Source organism: Stegostoma tigrinum, chromosome 6, assembly GCF_030684315.1.
Source record: "Stegostoma tigrinum isolate sSteTig4 chromosome 6, sSteTig4.hap1, whole genome shotgun sequence".
Lineage (NCBI taxonomy): Eukaryota > Metazoa > Chordata > Chondrichthyes > Orectolobiformes > Stegostomatidae > Stegostoma > Stegostoma tigrinum.
In genome coordinates this window covers 93,202,325-93,222,605 of record NC_081359.1, presented here as the reverse complement: position 1 = coordinate 93,222,605, position 20,281 = coordinate 93,202,325, and the positions used below count along the sequence as shown (strand labels likewise).

Here is a 20,281-nt window from a genome sequence, read left to right as displayed (position 1 = left end):
CTGACAGTTAACTCCCAAGCATACTAAAAATGTTAAACCAGGCAAGTTGACTCTGATTGGGCAAGGCATTTCCCTGAGGAAAGAACCAAAGAATGGGCTGTCACTTATTCTGTTGAGTTTCAACAGGCACAGTAAGTACGTATTGTCTGTCTGTAAAGAACAGGTCCCTGTGTGTTAATATATACAGGTACGCACAGGTGCACTACACTGCAAACTTGAGTGACTATCCTAAATTGGTTATCAGAATAATTACCCACATGTTCAGGATCATTTGGCAAATGTTGTTCAATTGTGGAATCACATCTAATATTGGACACTACATATTGAGTATTGCAAGTATGGTAAAATTGGATATGGTCAGCATCTTGTTCATTGCAAACATGTACGCACAGGTGCACTATGCTGCAGACTCGATGACAATCCTAAATTGGTTGTCAGAATAATTCATTGTAAACAGCTAAAGGGATATACTAACCCTATATGATTCACCAGTCTATGGAGCATATGGCCTACTTACATCAATAAAATTCATATAACACGTTCCTCATTTGTGAGATAGGTAGAACTTGTTGTCAAGTCAAAGACAGCTGTAGACAGCCCCCTGGCCAATTTACAACTGTCTACTACAAGCCTACGTACACATTGAGATTCCTCCAGCTCCATGCTTGCTAAGATTGGCCTTATAGACACCAAGCCATTTTTTCACCAGGCTGAAATAGGGCACATCAAAGGCATTCTGCAGGATAATGGCTGCCCTGGTTCATATTACTTCTCACCGTATTATGTGCAAACTCATGAATGGGCCTAAAACCATAAATGTTGCACCTGAAAAGTACCAGGCTACCAGAGATTAGCTTGAGAGGCAGTAATCTCAAAGGTTTGAACAATAGGTAAAGCTCCATGTTTCATGCTGCTTTTATACTGTGGTGTTTGCCACTGAAGGGATGTTGTTGCCAAGCCAAAATAAAAATCTTCTGCCAATTTTAGAGGGACAGATCAATAATGTTGGCTCAAGGGCAACAGATGATTTTCTTCCAAGTGCTGGAATTCCTTTATCTTTCCCACCATCTAGTCATTTCTTTTGTCTTCTGCTTTTGCCAATCCTTTCCTGAGTGCTGGCCTCCAGGCGGTTCTGCCAGCAGCACAGATTTCCCATATATTAAGTCTGATCACAGTCAACTTGAGGTCTTGCTTGCAGACATTCTATCACAGATGTGTGTAATCTGTTTCCATAGAGCACATCTTTAGGATGCAGTTATGATCTGTTTGGCTCACATGACTAGTCAACATAATGCCTATTGACTTAAGGCAGCCTACACTCTGGGAATGCTTGCATCCAGGTGACCTTCCACATTCAGCACTTGAGAGATGTCCAGTACTCATCTGAGGCAGCAAAGATGGAAGTTTTTTTGCCTCTTTTCTTGGCTTGCATCACTTGCAAATTGGTGCATCACTTGCAAATTGGTCCAAATGCAACTTTGTAATTTTCAGTTAGTTTACTGTTAGCCCATACTCAGCTTCTGATGAAGGTCGAGAGGTCTAGGCTCAAAACATCAACCTTCCTGCTCCTCTGATGATGCCTGGCCTGCTGTGATCCTCCAGCTCCACACTGTGTTGACTCTGACTCCAGCATCTGCAGTTCTCACTATCTCAGCTTCTCAACTTTGACGTGGCATATGCAATCTGGGAAAATCCTGATGCTGATGTTACAATCAAGAGATAGCTCAGTCGTAATTCTTGTAACTTTAGATGACCTCCACAGTGAGGTTGTCCATTTTGTGGAAGGTGAAGTCTACACCTCATTGTCTTTGTCTTTCTGATGCTGTCAGTTTGAACACCTCGCAGATGCAAGAGGACTGATCTGTTGCAAGTGAACTTCAGTAATGGAATGTCTTGGCAAACAACAACTCACTGACATTATGCACTTTGGTTTTGGTGTGCAGACCTGCCAAGTTGTCATTAGCTCTGGCCATACAGGTAGAAGCCCTGATTTGAGTCATGAAGAAATGAAATTGCAAAAGAGTTTGTCCAAGTTGCAGCCCTGCTGCTGTTCTTGAGTGCATGTGATGTAAACTGGCAAAAGTGTGAGTGTGCTTATTGGAAAAAATCAATGAAAACTAAAAATCCAGAAAGGCAGGCTATTTCTGCACAGTTTAAAAGAATTTGTCTCTTCTGATAGGATCTTCGTTAGGTCTATGAAATCAACATAAGGGGTTTGCAAATTCACAGCACAGCACATGTAATATGAGGTAATGTATTGCCATGGATTCGTGACTGGTTAACAGATAGAAAACGTAGGATCAAATGGTTTGGTCTCACATCAGAAGGCTATGACTAGTGGGGCACTGTAAAGTTTTGGTAGTCTGACTCCAATCAAAAACCGTAATTGCTGGAAAATCTCAACAGGTCTGGCAGCACCCGTGGAGAGAAATTAGAGTTAATGTTTTGGGTCCAGTGACTCTTCTTCAGAACTGACCGAGCCCAAAATGTTACCTCTGACTTCTCTCTGTAGATGCTGCCAAACCTGCTGAGATTTTCGAGCAATTTCTGTTTTTGTTTCATATTTCCATCCACAGTTCTTTAGGGGTCGATTTTGTGTCCATGCCAATCAGTCATTGAAGGCATTGAGGAACAAGCTATTAGGAAGGCTAATGGAAAATGAGACTTTGTTGCAAAAAGATTTGGGTCCAGGAGTACTGAACAGCTGAATGGACTGGATGCAGTAAGGGCTGTAAATTTCAGTTTTAGTAATGAAGACTTATGTTCCAATATTAGCTGCATTCCTAGGCAAGCTGTTTCAGTCCAGGTATAACAATGCCAACTGCCAGACAGCATGGAAAATTGATCGGGTAGGTTAAGTCCACAAACAGCCAGGACAAATTTAACTTGGACGATTACTGCCTATCTACGCTAGATCATCAAAATTAATGGAAGGTACAGCTGACTGTGCTATCAAGCAATATTTATTCATCAGTAACCTGCTTACCAATGTTTAGTTTCTGTTCTGCCAGGACTGCTGAGCTCTTGTGTTCTGTGAAGTTTTTGGGATTTCTTGGTTAAACACTGCAACATTCTAACAGATGGAAGAAGCCTTTGCTGATCATTAAGCATTCAATATTTCTGTACTTTATCACCCTATGTAAAAATCACAGCGACAAATTTCCTGTAAGAAGACTTCACCATTGTAAATCATTGTCCTTACCTATCTATATTCAATGGCTTGTCAAACTTGACAAGTATATAGTCACCAGTGAGAGGAGTGATTCCCCAGAAGAAATCCTCTCCCAGATAAGCTTTGTCCAATGAATGGCCTTGGTAAACTTTTAGAGATGTTGAAACTTCTGCAGGAGGATTCACGTGCATTTTGTGAAGTAAAGGCTTCATAAAATCTTTATCCTGAGGACAGCAAACAAGGACACCACAAAGTTTTAGCCATTAAGTCTAAACAAATCAATTAGAGGCTTTGTAACATAAAAGAACACCTGGGCACCCATTACTTAACTAATTTTACATGCCAACAATTGCATTTACATGAAAATTAGAATGTGACATTTTTTAACTGCTTCACATTAGCCCTCTTTCTATCACTTTATTGCAAAGAAGGAAGTTAAATGTTTTGAGCATTATTTGGGAGGTTTCTACCATTAGAGACGTGGATGCTTCAGAAAAATCGGAAGTTGGTTTCCAAATATACACAAGGAACATCAAGGGCAGAAAGGAAAGTCTGGAATGTGCTGGATGTGTGTTTGGCTGGCAGTTGAATAAGTTCTACAGCCGTTTGTATTTACCAGTGGCTGTCAGTGTTAGCTTGCTACTGTGTTGATAAAGAGGATGCCACGGTGATGGAGATTACAATTTTGACACTGTTAAGACAAGATGAAGGTCATCGGATAAATTAAAGATTAAACAATGGTCTAGATTAGAATATGCTTTGGGCATTTGAAGGTTTTGGATGAAATCATAGATAGTAAGATCAAAGCCTTTATTTCTGTGCCTAGCAATTTCTACCTTTATTCTAATTTTCCCCCTCCAGGTACCTGTTGAAACATGTTTCTGAGAGGGTCTTCAGCAATCTAATATCATTTGTCACATTACCAAATTTTAAATCTTGGTGGTGACACAGCCGTGAACTCCTCACTCAACACCCAAGTTGCACTTCCCAGCATGAGACAACAGAGAGAAAATGGGGAATATTGTAGCAAGTTCACAAATGCACTTGCTGAGATCAGCTATCCCAGCACAGACCTGGAATCTTTCTAGTCAGTATGGTCAGTAACACACCTATTCAGAGCATGATCATTAACGAGACTCCAACTATTCTACAGGGACTTGTTGTTACAGATAGTTTGCTGCCAATATCTGCTGATGTTGCAACTGATGACCACCAAACATTCTATATTTGACTGGGGAAAATGACACTGGGAAGTGTGACGTGGCATTGATACGAGGAAGAGTCAAGTAGAAATCACACAGGGATTGGTCTTGATATGATCTTGGTGTTACAGGAATACAACAATATAGCTGATTCTACTGGTGATCTACGGACCTCCAAAACTCAGGAGAAATGGTCGATTGCATTATGGGACAAATAGCAATTAAATTAATGCACCTCCTATAAATACGACAAACTGGACAGGTTACAAGGCAGTACATGTGTTACCAGTGAGTTTCTGATGATCAGTACAGTTAGAAGTTGATTTGTATGCCATTTTGAGCACAACACAATACAATGGCAAATACTCATCTGCATGTTGGATCTGTAAAGTTAATGTTAATGTGCTATCTCATTGGTAAGTACAAGAGCTCATAAGTCAGATGTTTGTAAATCGGGGCTACCTGTATCATACCTTGATTGTCAAAAAAAAAACAAATTAATGTTTTCCCTCAAAATGAGTAAACATCAGGTTAAAAAGGAAAGGTGCTTGCAGTACAAAACATGTCCCCACCTCAATGGCAACAGGTAGCACTCTCCCTGGGGAATCATTCAAATTCAGAGGTGCTAAGCAACTGATGGACTCTAATGTTCAATTTAATAACAAAAGTAGAAAATGCGGATTAGCAAGGATTAACTGTCAAGTAAACGTGTCTTTTGAAAATAGTGGGCTATGAGATTTCTGCCTTTTGGAAGAAGTTGACCGTAACCTGATAATAATACCTCTTGAGAATCTGTGTTGTAAGGAATTGTCAGCGACATTAGTTTGATCTCACTGGAAAACTGGTGGTGTAAGGCAACTTTATCAAAGATTTTTTTAAAAGGTAAAGATTGGGGTGGGAGCTGATCAGACTGACAGTGGGAACTTGACTTCATGATTAAGATAAATAACTACATTCAGCTAAAACATATTGAACAAAGGGACAATAAAGAATAATTACATCAACAAGCATTTTGAGAGTTCACACAAGTTTGAAACTTCATACTACAGTTTGTTAAGAGACATTACAATGCGGTCTGGTTAGGGCCAGAATTTTCCATTGGCAGAGATCTTAGAACATAGAACATAGAACAGTACAGCACAGAACAGGCCCTTCAGCCCACAATGTTGTGCCGACCATTGATCCTCATGGATGCACCCTCAAATTTCTGTGACCATATGCATGTCCAGCAGTCTCTTAAATGACCCCAATGACCTTGCTTCCACAACTGCTGCTGGCAACGCATTCCATGCTCTCACAACTCTCTGCGTAAAGAACCTGCCTCTGACATCCCCTCTATACTTTCCACCAACCAGCTTAAAACTATGACCCCTCGTGCTAGCCATTTCTGCCCTGGGAAATAGTCTCTGGCTATCGACTCTATCTATGCCTCTCATTATCTTGTATACCTCAATTAGGTCCCCTCTCCTCCTCCTTTTCTCCAATGAAAAGAGACCGAGCTCAGTCAACCTCTCTTCATAAGATAAGCCCTCCAGTCCAGGCAGCATCCTGGTAAACCTCCTCTGAACCCTCTCCAAAGCATCCACATCTTTCCTATAATAGGGCGCCCAGAACTGGACGCAGTATTCCAAGTGTGGTCTAACCAAAGTTTTATAGAGCTGCAACAAGATCTCACGACTCTTAAACTCAATCCCCCTGTTAATGAAAGCCAAAACACCATATGCTTTCTTAACAACCCTGTCCACTTGGGTGGCCATTTTAAGGGATCTATGTATCTGCACACCAAGATCCCTCTGTTCCTCCACGCTGCCAAGAATCCTATCCTTAATCCTGTACTCAGCTTTCAAATTCGACCTTCCAAAATGCATCACCTCGCATTTATCCAGGTTGAACTCCAAAACTCTTGCAGCTCAATATTTGCAAATGAGGCTTTCTATTGATAATTTCTTCACATCATCAACATTTTCTGCTTTTACTGTTAAACAGAACATGAAACAGTCCTTCAACTACTTTGCAACTTTTGACTAGAATAATAGCACTGGGGCAGTGTTTAGCATTTTGAAATGATTTATAAATGATAGATAGGAGAAGAAGATAACAAAGTGTGGAGCTGGATGAACACAGCAGGCCAAGCAGCATCTCAGGAGCACAAAAGCTGACATTTCGGGCCTAGACGCTTCATCAGAGCATTATCTCATAGGAGAAGAAGGCCTGTTTTGTATACGCAGGGACTTTTCTATTTATTTTTGCATTGTTTGACGAAAAATCTAACTTCAGTTTTCTTTTAAGGAGAATTACTTCATTCAGCATTTTGTAATTTATTTGTTATGGGATATAGACATTGCTGGCTAGGCCAACAATTTTTGCTTGCCCCTAATTGCCCAACAGAAGGTGCAGATGGGCTGGTTTCTTAAACTGCTGCAGTTGAACGATGTAGATTAGGAACAGAGTTTCAGGACTTTGACACAGTGATAGTGAATGATCACCGATATATTTTCAAGTCAGGATGTCGTGGGACTTGAAGGGGAAGTTACAGGTGCTGTTTCCATAGCCCTTTTAGGCAGGAGATTACAGGTTTGAGTGATGAATGAACCATGGTGAGTTGCTGCGGTGCATCTTTAGGAGTGGAGGCAGTGTGACTTTAAGGTGATGAATTGGTTGTTCAAAAAAGAAACAGAAACAAAGACTCATTTGAATTTCCTCTGGGTGGTCTAGTTACCTCCCACAATCTAAAGATGCGCAGGGTAGGTGGATTGGCCATGGTAATTTATCTGTAATGTCCAGGGATGTGTAGGCTAGGTGAATTAATGACATGAAATGCAGGATTATAAGGATATTGTAGGGAAATGGGACTGGGTGGGATGCTCTTTGGAGGGCTGGTGCAAACTCAATGGGCTGAAAGGCTTGCTTCCGCACTGTACGGATCCTCTGATTCTATGAAACCCACAGTGACTGCCTAATTTTAGGGACGGTACGGTGGCTCAGTGGTTAGCACTGCTGCCTCACAGTGCCAGGGATCTGGGTTTGACTCCACCCTCGGGTAACTGTCTGCGTGAATTTTGCACAGCGTCCCTGTGTCCGCATGGATTTTCTCCAAGTACTCCAGTTTCCTCCCACAGTCGTAGGGTAGGTGGATTGGCCACGTCAAACTGCCCATAGTGTCCAGTGATATGCAGGCTAGGTGGATTAGCCATGGGAAATGGAGGGTTACAGGAATATGACAGAGGGTGACTCTGGGTGGGATGCTCTTCAGACTCAATGGGCTGAATGGCCTGTTTCCACCTGTAGGGATTCTTGTCTTCGTTTTTGCTGAATCTAATTTGTATGTATTTCTCCCTTTTTCAAAAAAAACACTCATGGTTTAACTGGGTTTAAAATAAATTGGAATTTGTTCATTGATATGGATACACCATCACATGTGGGAACACCACCCAACCTGTACATGGCAAATACTCATGACTCAGCCAATGTTATCTACCTCATGTGCTGCAGGCAAGGATGCCCTGAGGCATGGCATATTGATGACACCATGCAGACGCTATGACAATGGATGAATGGACACTGTGCAACAATTGTTCCCTCCCAGCTGGGGAACACTTCAGTGGGCCTTCAGGTAAGCGTCCTTCAAGGTGGACTCCAAGGCAGACACAACATCGCAGAGATGCCAAGCGGAAATCAATAGCCAATTTTCATACCCATGAAGACGGCCTCAATCATGATCTTGCATTCATGTCGCGCTACATGTGACCCCACCACACTGTCCTGTACCTGTAAAGCCTTCCTACTGTTCCAGAGTTAGTAGGAACTGCAGATGCTGGACAATCTGAGATAACAAGGTGTAGAGCTGGATGAACACAGCAGGCCAAGCAGCATCAGAGGAGCAGGAAGGCTTTTCAGGTCTAGACACTTCTAGCCCAAAACGTCAGCCTTCCTGGTCCTCTGATGTTGCTTGGCCTGCTGTGTTCATCCAGCTCTACACCTTGTTATCTCAAACCTTCCTTACTGTCCAGTTTTGATACCATCACCTTGATAAATTGTTATGATCTCTCTACCTTAAATAGTTTGTACAATTTTGGATTATTCATCACTTTGGTTAGACACTTGGCATGCGACTCTGATACCTATTGTGTTATTCCGGTCATTTGGTTTGTCTCCAGCATCACCTTATTTTTAACCTTTGTAATTATGTCCCTGCCTCAATTAATTGGATCATAGGTTGTTCCTTTGCTTGTTATTCAGCTGTTGACCCATTACTCACATCGGTCTTACGCTCTTGGTCACCTACAGAGACTTATTATTCAGCACTCCACTCACACCATTTGTATAATCTTTTGATCCCTCTGTCCTTGATCTCTCTGCCTATAAAGTCATGTGTCTGTGTGCTCTTATCTCACACTTTACCTGACAAAGGAGCTATGCTCTGAAAGCTTGTGATTTCAAATAAACCTGTTGGGCTAAAACCTGATGTCATATGACTTCTGATAGTAATAGAAGGCAGCGATTATTCTTGAACTACAAGGATAAATGCATTTTTTCTTTTATTAGAAAAAAACAGGTGTAATTACAAGTGTAATACAGCCCATTTCCCTTCAATTAGTCCAAAACATATAAAATGTCATGCTGCAACCGAAGTTCAAAATGCTACTTACTGTCAATTTCTGAATTTTGCCTGCCAGTGAAGAATGCAGCCCAACATGCTGGAAAAGGGATGGTCTAAATCGAATCCTGATGTTAGACTTTTGCCGCTCGCAGTGTTTCTAACAACACAAATAAAATGAATGTTAGATAATAAGGTGTAGAGCTGGATGAACACAGCAGGCCAAGCAGCATCAGAGGAGCAGGAAGGCTGACATTTCAGGTACAGACCCTTCAATGTTGTTAGCTTTTTAAGGAGTGCTTCACTCAATATTAATGGCCAAAGTTAAAAGTAGGCAGAAAGAAAATATTGCAAAATAAAAAAGTTCATTTCATTTTTTGCCTGTTTGATGTTACAGGTTTTTTTCCAACTCTGTAAGTGAATGCATTCATTTTCTTTTAACATATACATTCATCTATACAGAGAGTGATATAAATATTTAGAGATAGGAGTCAGTAACACATGGAAACTAATTTGAGAAAGAGAGGGCCTATGCAATGGGGATAGGTCGTTGCAAATCAAACTAAAACCTGGAAGTGATAGAAAAGAGAGGAGCAGTTGAAGGCTGTTTCTCAAGACTGAATTTTTAAAAGTTCATTCACAGGATGTGGGCATCACTGGCTAGGCTACCGTGTAATATGCATCCCTAATTACCCAGGGGGCAGTAAAGAGCCAATCACAATGCTGTGGGTGTGTGGGTCTGTAGTCACAGGTAAACCAGACTGGCTAAGGATGGCAGCTTCCTTCCCCAAAGGACATTGAAGACCATTGAGAGAGGGGAGTGGCGACCCTCAGATCAGGGACCATGGACGTTGACTTTGTTTATCAGGAAAGTGGGTAATGAGCTCTAGGGAGCATAGTGATAATTTACAGATTATAAAATCAGGTGTAATTAAATTATAATTAATATTGTGAACCAAATGAAAATGCAAATGGGTATGGCAAGATTTAGGAATGAGCTGGAAAGTAGCTGATTGAAGTTAATGTCAGTAAGTGAGAAGGCAATAATTGAGACAGTGAACTAGATAGAGAGAAAGAAATAGTGAGGAATGAAAGAACAAAGGAAGGAGAAGTGACCAATAGAGGGGGGAGACTCAAAGGAAGAATGAGGGAGGAAAATAGACAGGAGAAAAAGGTGACAGTGTGAGTAACGCAGAGTAGGAGAAAAGACAACATCATAAGCCAAAGCATACTATTACATTAACAGATGATACCACAGGATCCATGGTAATAGAGAGTTACCATGCAATAGGCTTAAGTGACTCTGGACTTGTGAGGACAGAACAACTGAGAAAGAGACAAAGGAAACTTCAGATATTGGAAGGTGAAATGTAGATGCTGGAGATCTGAAATAAAACAAGTTATATTGTAGAAACTCAACACGTCTAGCAGCATCTACAGAGCGACAATCACAGTTCATGTTTCGAGTCCAACAACTCTTCTTTGGAATTGAAGTTCCAAACAAAACTCATATTAGACTCGAAACATTAAGTTTGTTCCTCTCTCCACAGATGCTGCCAGACCTGCCGAGCTTCTCCCGAGTAATTTTTATTAGAGACTCATAGGATCATACAGAACAGAAGAGGCCCTTTGGTTAATTGAGTCTGCATTGACAAAGCAACTTTAAATCTACACTAGTCCCACTGTCCAGCACTTGGCCAACAGCCTTCAATATGATGACATTTCAAATACTTACCATCTTAAAAGTTGTAAGGTTTCTTGCTTTAATTTCCCTCCCAGGCAGTGCATCCCAGATTACCACCACCATCTGGATGGAAAGAAAAGTTTCCTCAAATTCCCTCTAAACCTCTTGCCTTTTGCCTTATAATTTTGCTCGTTTGTTATCGACCCTTCAACTGAGGGAAACAGCTGCTTCCCATCTGTGCACCTCATTTAGGCCTCCTCTCAACTTTCTCTACTCTAAGGAAAGTAACCAAAGATTGTCTTGCCTCTCTTGATAGCTAAACTGCTCCATCTCAGGCAATGTACTGGTGAATGTCCTCTGCATCCCCTCCAGTGCAATCACATCCTTCCAATGGTGTGGTGACCAAAATGCATATTGTACTCCTGCTGTGACCTAACCAAAGTTTTGTACAGCCCCAACATTACCTCCTTGTTCTTATGATCTATGCCATGACTGGTAAAGGAGGTTGTAAGCAGAATTGCATTCTAGCATACTTTTCACTCTTATGGTCTGGCATATCGCTCCCACTACATTTGCAACCAAGCCAATGGACCAACTTTGTTTCAATGAACTTTGTAGTGAATGAAACCTTAGAAGAGTAGGTGTGCATGCTGGAATGGATAGAGATAGAGGAAGCTGATGTGCTGAAATTTTTGTCAAACATTTTGTCGTACCTGAGGACTGGAGAGAGGCAAATGTAATTCCTCTCTTCAAGAAAGGAAATAGGGAAATCCCCGGCAATTATAGACCGGTAAGTCTCACGTCTGTCGTCTGCAAGGTGTTAGAAAGGATTCTGAGGGATAAGATTTATGACCATCTGGAAGAACATGGCTTGATCAAATACAGTCAACACGGCTTTGTGAGGGGTAGGTCATGCCTTACAAACCTTAGAGTTTTTTGAGGATGTGACTAGAAAAGTTGATGAGGGTCGAGCTGTGGATGTGGTGTATATGGACTTCAGTAAGGCATTTGATAAGGTTCCCCATGGTAGGCTCATTCAGAAGGTCAGGAGGAATGGGATACAGGGGAACTTAGCTGCTTGGATACAGAATTGGCTGGCCAACAGAAGACAGCGAGTGGTAGTAGAAGGAAAATATTCTGCCTGGAAGTCAGTGGTGAGTGGGGTTCCACAGGACTCTGTCCTTGGGCCTCTACTGTTTGTAATTTTTATTAATGACTTGGATGAGGGGATTGAAGGATGGGTCAGCAAGTTTGCAGACGACACAAAGGTCGGAGGTGTCGTTGACAGTGTAGAGGGCTGTTGTAGGCTACAGCGGGACATTGACAGGATGCAGAGATGGGCTGAGAGGTGGCAGATGGAGTTCAACCTGGATAAATGCGAGGTGATGCATTTTGGAAGGTCGAATTTGAAAGCTGAGTACAGGATTAAGGATAGGATTCTTGGCAGCGTGGAGGAACAGAGGGATCTTGGTGTGCAGATACATAGATCCCTTAAAATGGCCACCCAAGCGGACAGGGTTGTTAAGAAAGCATATGGTGTTTTGGCTTTCGTTAACAGGGGGATTGAATTTAAGAGTCGTGAGATCTTGTTGCAGCTCTATAAAACTTTGGTTAGACCGCACTTGGAATACTGCGTCCAGTTCTGGGCGCCCTATTATAGGAAAGATGTGGATGCTTTGGAGAGGGTTCAGAGGAGGTTTACCAGGATGCTGCCTGGACTGGAGGGCTTATCTTATGAAGAGAGGTTGACTGAGCTCGGTCTCTTTTCATTGGAGAAAAGGAGGAGGAGAGGGGACCTAATTAAGGTATACAAGATAATGAGAGGCATAGATAGAGTTGATAGCCAGAGACTATTTCCCAGGGCAGAAATGGCTAGCACGAGGGGTCATAGTTTTAAGCTGGTTGGTGGAAAGTATAGAGGGGATGTCAGAGGCAGGTTCTTTACGCAGAGAGTTGTGAGAGCATGGAATGCGTTGCCAGCAGCAGTTGTGGAAGCAAGGTCATTGGGGTCATTTAAGAGACTGCTGGACATGTATATGGTCACAGAAATTTGAGGGTGCATACATGAGGATCAATGGTCGGCACAACATTGTGGGCTGAAGGGCCTGTTCTGTGCTGTACTGTTCTATGTTCTATGTTCTAGGAGTATGCTCAAATGAGTCAAATTCCCGAAGTGTGCTGAAAGTAACATCAAGGCTGCATTTGAATGAATGCAATATTAAGGGTGCGTAGTAAAACTGGAATCAGTTGGTGTCATAGCTAGCACAATGGAAGGGACCTGTGCTATTACAGGACAATCATTTCGGCCCCAGGGCATCACAGCAAGAGTTCTTCTGGTTATGTCCTATGGCCAATCACCATTGCCTCAAAGTGAGAAGTGTAGATGTGTGTTGCTAATTGGAGCGTTCAAGTTCACCTTCGGATAATGAAAAAGTTTATATCCAGTTTTAGTAAGGACTGGACAATGTTTGGATTAATAAATGGCAAATAACATTTACACTTGTTATGATTGCGTCTGCTGTTTTAGTAGACAATTCAGATCCTAGACTGAAATCTGATTTAATCATTTTTTTAAAATGAGTTGGTCATTCATTGAAACACAAGTATATAACGTGGTAGATTTGGTTTTAATAATAGAACAGAAGTTTATTACGTAAAAGGAAAGATAAAATGGAATAAACCACACTATTTACACATAACACAATTTAAAAGCTTTCAAAACGCACAGTAAACATACAACATTCCATTTATCCCAATGGCAAACCATTATAGTACTCAAACACGAGAGACAGAGTTTGCTTCTCTGTCATCTTAATGGGTTTAATATAATGGTTTCTTTCAATTCCTGGTATTGAGAGTCTGGTAGCTTCTTCCTTGAGTATTTATACAACTGAGCTTAAACTATCTCAGTTTTGATTAACCTCTTCAGCATTCTAACCAAACACTCCTGGCCTGGAGCTTTCAAAACTAATTCCTGACACTGAGGTAGCTTATTTCTAATTTTTCTGAACAAAATCAGTGTCCCTGTAAAACTGCATTCATACATCCAACTTCAACCAAGGCTTCTATAACCTGAAACTAAAGCCCTAAGTATTAGTATTTGCCTTGAGCAATTAAAAAAAAAATCAATCCCTGATCCTTCTAACTGAAAGCAGGCTAATGCCCTTCGATATTTATGCTATCTACTTGTAGAACTCTCCCAATGCAAACTCCTATTAGCACTCCAGAAAATCTCTCAAGCCCGGGAGGATCCTCACATGAAGACAGGTCACTCTGGATTTGGTGCTTGGTATTGAACCAGGCCAAGTTTTAGATCCGTTGGTAGGACAGCATTTTGGTGGTAGTGATCATAACTCTGTTACTTTTACAATAGTCATGTAAAAGGATAGGTACGTACAGCAGGGTAAGGTTTATAATTAGGGGAAGGGTAATTATAATACTGTCAGACTAGAATTTGATAACATAAAATGGGGACAGATGCTGTCAGGGAAGAGCACAATAGAAATGTGGAGATTGTTTAAGAATACTGTATGTGCTCGATATGTTTGTCCCAACAGGCAGGGAAGATGCAGTTGAGTGATGGAGCCTTGGTTCTCGAGAGAGATCGAATGACTAGTTAAGAGAAAGAAGGATACTTATGTAAGGTTTAGTACACAGGGATCAGAAAAGGCTCTAGAGGGATATAAGTTATTCAGGAAGAAGCTGAAGAAAGGGCTCAGGAGAGCTATAAAGGGGGCATGAGAAAGCCTTGGCAGATAGGATCAAGGAAAACTCCAAGGTTTTTTACATGTACATGAGGAATAAGAGAATGGCCAGAGAAAGGGTAGGGCTGATCAAGGATTATAAATGCACAGAGCCTAAAGCGATAGGAGAGGTCCTTAATGAATACTTTTCTTCGGTATGCACAACTGAGAGGAACCTAGCTGTGGGGGAGGACAGTGTGAAACAGGTTGGTAGGCTAGAGGACGTCGATGTTAGTAAGGAAGATGTGCTAGGAATTTTGAGGAACTTGAGGGTAGATAGGTTTTCCAGGCCTGATGGGATTTATCCAAGGATTCTATAGGAAAGGAGGGAAGAGATCGCAGGGCCTTTGGCAATGATCTTTTTGTCCTCTCTGTCCATGGGTATAGTGCAGGAAGATTGGAGAGAAGCAAACGTCATTCCCTTGTTCAAAAAAGGGAATAGGGACAACCCCAGAAATTACAGGCCAGTTACTCTTACTTCAGTGGTGGGCAAATTATTGGAAAGGACTCTGAGAGACAGGATTTATGGTCACTTGGATAGGCACAGTTTGATTTGTGATAGTCAGCATGGATTTATGAGGGGTAGATCATGCCTCACAAACCTTATTGAATTCTTTGAAAAGGTGACCAAACACGTGGATGAAGCAGTGTATGTGGTATACACAGATTCAAACAAGGCGTTTGATAAGGTTCCCCATGGTATGCTCATGCAGAAGGTAAGGAGGCATGGGATAGGGGGAAATGTGGCAGATTGGATTCAGAATTGGCTGACCCTTAGAAGACAAAGGGTGGCAGTGGATGGAAAATATTCAACATGGCACTCAGTTACGAGTGATGTACCACAAGGGTCTGTTCTGGGTCCTCTTCTATTTGTGATTTCTGTAAATGATTTGGATGAAGGAGTGGAAAGGTGGATTAGTAAGCTCGCGGACGATACGAAGGTGGGTCGCATTGTGGATAGTGCGGAGGCCTGTTCTAGGTTACAGAGGGACATTGATAGAACGCAGAGCTGGGCTGAGGAGTAGCAGATGGAGTTTAAACCTGACAAGTGCAAGGTGATTCATTTTGGAAGGATAAACTTGAAAGCAGAATAAGGGTTAACGGAAAGATTCTTGGCAGTGTGGAGGAGCAGAGGGTTCTTGGGGTTCATGTTCACAGTTCCCTGAAAGCTGCCACCCAGGTGGGTAGAGTTGTTAAGGAGGAGTATGGTGTGTTAGCTTTCACTAATAGAGGGATTGAGTTCAAGAGCCGTGAAGTTATGCTCCAGCTATACAAAAGCCTGGTCTGGCCACTTCTGGAGTATTGTGTCCAGTTCTAGTCACCTCATTACAGGAAAGATGTGGAGGCATTGGAAAAGGTACAGAGGAGATTTACCAGGATGTTGGCTGGAATGGATTGAAGGTCTTACGAGGAAAGGTTAAGAGAGCTAGGGCTTTTCTCTTTAGAACGACAAAGAATGACAGGTGACTTGATGGAGATGTACAAAATGATCAGCGGTATAGATAGAGTGGGCAGCCAGAGACCCTTTCCTAGGGTGGAGATAGCTATTATGTGGGAGCATAGTTTTAAAGTGAGTGGAGGTAGTTATAGGGGAGACATCAGAGGTAGGTTCTTTATGCAGAGAGTAGTTGCAGCATGGACTGCATTGCTGGAGAGGGTTGTGGAGTCTGCCTCATTAAGGGCAGTTAAGCGGCTATTAGGTAGGCATATGGATGATAGTATAAGGTAGGGGTGGAGGTTAGATAGACCTTAGGTTTTGGGTAAACATTTGGCGCCACATCATGAGCCATACTGTTTTGTGCTGTACTGTACTATGTTTTATGTTCTAAGCATACTAATTCTTAACAGACCGAACCCATATGTCACTAGTTCAAAATTTAGACTCAAATAAATTGTATTAAAATATATATAAATCATACACTAAAAATGTTGGGTAATTACCATCTCTAATAAGATGGAATCTAGCCAAATATCCTTACACTCAATGCTATTACCATCACTGACTCACGTAGCATCAACATCAACAATAACTGGACCAGCCACATAAATACTGTTTACAGCAATTTGTCATGACTTGGCATTTGTAACTAGTAACTTATCTCTTGGGTCCCTCCAGCCGTTTTACCATTTTCAAAGCACAAGTCACTGAGTCACAGAATTGTTATGGTACAGGATTCAGCGATTCAGCCCATCATGCCAGCACTGATTTTATTACCCAGCGCCAATCACTTGTCTTTTCCTCAGATCCCTGCACACCATTTCTTTCCAAATAATCATCCAATGACCTCTTGAATGCCTCAACTAAACCTGCCTCCACGACATTTCCAGGCATTGCACTCCACACCCTAACTACTCACTGTGTGACATCACCTCACATCACCTTTGCTTCATTCGCACAGCACTGTGAAAATCTATGCCCTCTCACTAAACAGGTGTGTGGTATAATGCATTTGTTTGCATAGATTCGTGCAGTCCCATCAACACTCTAACCTTAATCTCATCACATTCCGACTTGATAGAATCCTTGCAGTGCGGAAGCAGGCCATTCAGCCCATTGAGTCTACACTGACCCTCCCATCAGCATCCCACTCAGACCCATCTTATTCCCGGTAATCCTGCAATTCCAATCTACCTAACCTACACATCACTGGACACTATGGGCAATTTAGCACAGCCAATCCACCTAAGCTGCGTATCTTTGGATTGAGGGAGGAAACCGGGGCAACTGGACGAAACCCATGCAGATACGGGGAGAACATGCAACTCCACATAGACAGTTGTCTGAGGATGGAATCGAATCCAAGTCCCTGGTGGTGTGAGGCAGCACTGGTAACCACTGAATCACCCCATCACTTTAAACATTCACTCCGTTGATCAATAGTTCACTAGTGCATAGTCTGTATATGTACAAGTTGCACTGCCTTTTGAAACATTTGAAACACACAGTCTCTATGAGCAGAAGAACAAGGGCAGCAACAGCATGGAAACACCACCAACTGAATATTCCGTTCCAAGTTGCATCCTGCCTTAGAACTCTATAGTTTCTTCCTACTGAGTCAAAATACTAGAACTGCCTCCCTTCTAGCAATGGAATTTGCTACAGTACACAGATTGCAGGGACTCAGGAAGAACGCACATCACCACATGGACAATTAGAGACAGGCAATGAAGCTGGACTTGATGGTGATGTGCACATCCTGTGAATGAATTTAAAAGAGTAATAACAACAACATAGCTATCAGTCCATATGCTACTGATAATGGTAAATCATTACATGCACATTCTTCTCTTCCCCACTGTAGCACTGACATAGAATCTGTTGTAGTAATGATAATGAAGATATATTTCTAAACAAACAGTTTAACTGTCCAGATCTCCAAACTTAGGTCATCAATACCACAACTGTTGACTGTCCAAATTAACCCCATTAAATTGAATAGGCAAACATGCTTTAATATGATGATGAAGTTATGAAGAAAAGCTTCTAGTCTCACATATTATACACATTTCTTTCTGGTGCTGTGGTAGTGTTCAGGCAGCTCAGTTTTTGACATAAATTATGTGAGGATTGCCACAACGATCTTTTTACCGAAGTCCATGTTTATGTTTAACGAGAGAATAGATCAACTACGCTGTTTATCTCAGATATCCATAGCTGCAATACTTCTGGGTTGGATTCAATCATTTTAAATGCAGAAATAAAAAGCAAAAAAATCAATTTTACATATATACAATAATACGGAAACATAATATTAGCACATGGTATTTTACACAGAAAATTAATAGCACAAAAGATGCCATTTGGCCCATCACTTTCATGCCACCTCTGTTGCATGACGCATTAGGTGCTTTTTCCACAAAAGTACAAGAAAATTTTATAATTTTAAAAGTGTTTTTAACATTTCCACACATGCATTTGAACAGGATTATAAATCTGCTGTCTTGTAGTAAGAAAGTCTCTGTGGTCATGCATCACACATTTAGATAAGAGAATGCATACATACTGGAATTCATTAATATAACTTCCCCCCCACCCACTGCATCCCAAAACCAGTCCAACCTGTCTCTGCCTCCCTAACCGGTTCTTCCTCTCACCCATCCCTTCCTCCCACCCCAAGCCGCACCCCCAGCTACCTACTAACCTCATCCCACCTCCTTGACCTGTCCGTCTTCCCTGGACTGACCTATCCCCTCCCTACCTCCCCACCCACACCTTCTCCACCTATCTTCTTTACTCTCCATCTTCGGTCCGCCTCCCCCTCTCTCCCTATTTATTCCAGTTCCCTCCCCCCATCCCCCTCTCTGATGAAGGGTCTAGGCCCGAAACGTCAGCTTTTGTGCTCCTGAGATGCTGCTTGGCCTGCTGTGTTCATCCAGCCTCACATTTTATTATCTTGGAATCTCCAGCATCTGCAGTTCCCATTATCTCTAATGCATACATACACTTGTTTTTATTATCATACATATGTATTAATCTTTGATGAAGCTTCATACCATTTTCAAATAGCTCTATTTTTCAGAGTGTGCATGCTGCCAGTGACCTCTCCAATTTTTCAAGGTGGGGCTGTCTACACCACAAATGTTTAAGACAGTCAACTCAAATTTCATCACCCAAGAGCTTCAGGACACAAAACCTTGGCAAGGAACAGGTTTGCAATTGATACTCGAATGACTTGCATTTGTCACTGAAAAAGGAGAATTATCCCCCTTTGGCAGTAAAATAATCTTGAATCCTATGTTATGATTTGTTTTTGTCTAGTACATCATAGAATCGTAGCATTCCTACAGGGGCCATTCAGCCCAAAAGTCAGTACCAACGCTCAAAAGTGCATCCCATAAAGACTGAACTCTCCACTCCTCCACATCCTACCCTGTAACCCTGTATTTCCCATGGCTAATCCACCTACCCTGCACATCTCTGGACACTCCGGGGCAATTTAGCATGACCATTCCACCTAAACTGCCCATCTTCGCATTATATGTGTATACTAAAAACGAAACTTCTCCACTAGTGTCAACTCATCGTTTGCCCTCTGGTCTGAGTTTCTCCTACAAGGGAAACTACCTTTCCAGACCTACTCTATCAATGCCCCCAAGAAACTTGTATGTTTCAATAAGGTCTCCTCTCTTTCTTCAAAACTCTAACGAATATATGCCCAACCTACTCAACCCAATGTCATATGAAAGTTCCCTCAATCCCAGGATGAGCATTCTCTGGACTTCCTCCAATGTTAGCATCGGTAAGGGGACCAGAGTTGTTCTAACAGTATTTCAGCTGTGGACTGATTGGTGGTCTTGTATAGTTTTATTAAGATCTCACTATTTTATATTCTATTTCCTTTGAAATAAAAGCAATGAATTCCATTTGTCTTTCCTATTACCTGCTGAATGTGGATGCAAGTTTTTTTTGTTATTCATGCACTGGGGCCCCCAAATCTATGTGAGCTGCAGCTTCCTACAGAGTTTCTCCATTGAAATAATATTCAGATCTTCCATTTTCCCCGCTTAAATCGGTAACCTCACATTTCCCACATTATATTCAATCTACCATGTTTATGGACACAACTTAACGCTGCCTATATCCCTCTGTATCATTTCCTTGCATCATCTTCATCACTTGCCCTCTCATGGAAGACTGTAACATAGTCACTGGATTGGTAATGCAGAACTCCAGTTTAATATGTTAGGAACATGGTTTCCAATCCCACCATGAAAGATGTTGCAATTGGAATTCAATGACATCTGGAATAGGGAGCCAGACAAATGATGACACTTGATTGTTGTAAAAACCCATCTGGTTCATTAATGTCCTTTAGGGAAGGAAATCTGCCACTCTTACCCTGTATGGCTTACATGTGACTCTCGCCTCACTTCAAAGTGGTT

The 20,281-nt window shown here is 41.8% G+C and overlaps 1 protein-coding gene across 2 annotated transcripts in view; it reads right to left on the bottom strand.

The window, feature by feature from the left end:
* Positions 1–20,281, bottom strand: part of mgat4a (alpha-1,3-mannosyl-glycoprotein 4-beta-N-acetylglucosaminyltransferase A) — a 261,656-nt gene that overhangs the window by 42,142 nt on the left and 199,233 nt on the right. For both annotated transcript variants that reach the window (XM_059646773.1, XM_048533263.1), the window contains exons 10-11: positions 9,024–9,131; positions 3,203–3,396 (exon numbers count right to left, since the gene is read on the bottom strand). In XM_059646773.1, coding sequence (XP_059502756.1) covers positions 3,203–3,396; positions 9,024–9,131 — 302 coding nt within the window. The remainder of the gene's footprint in view (positions 1–3,202; positions 3,397–9,023; positions 9,132–20,281) is intronic.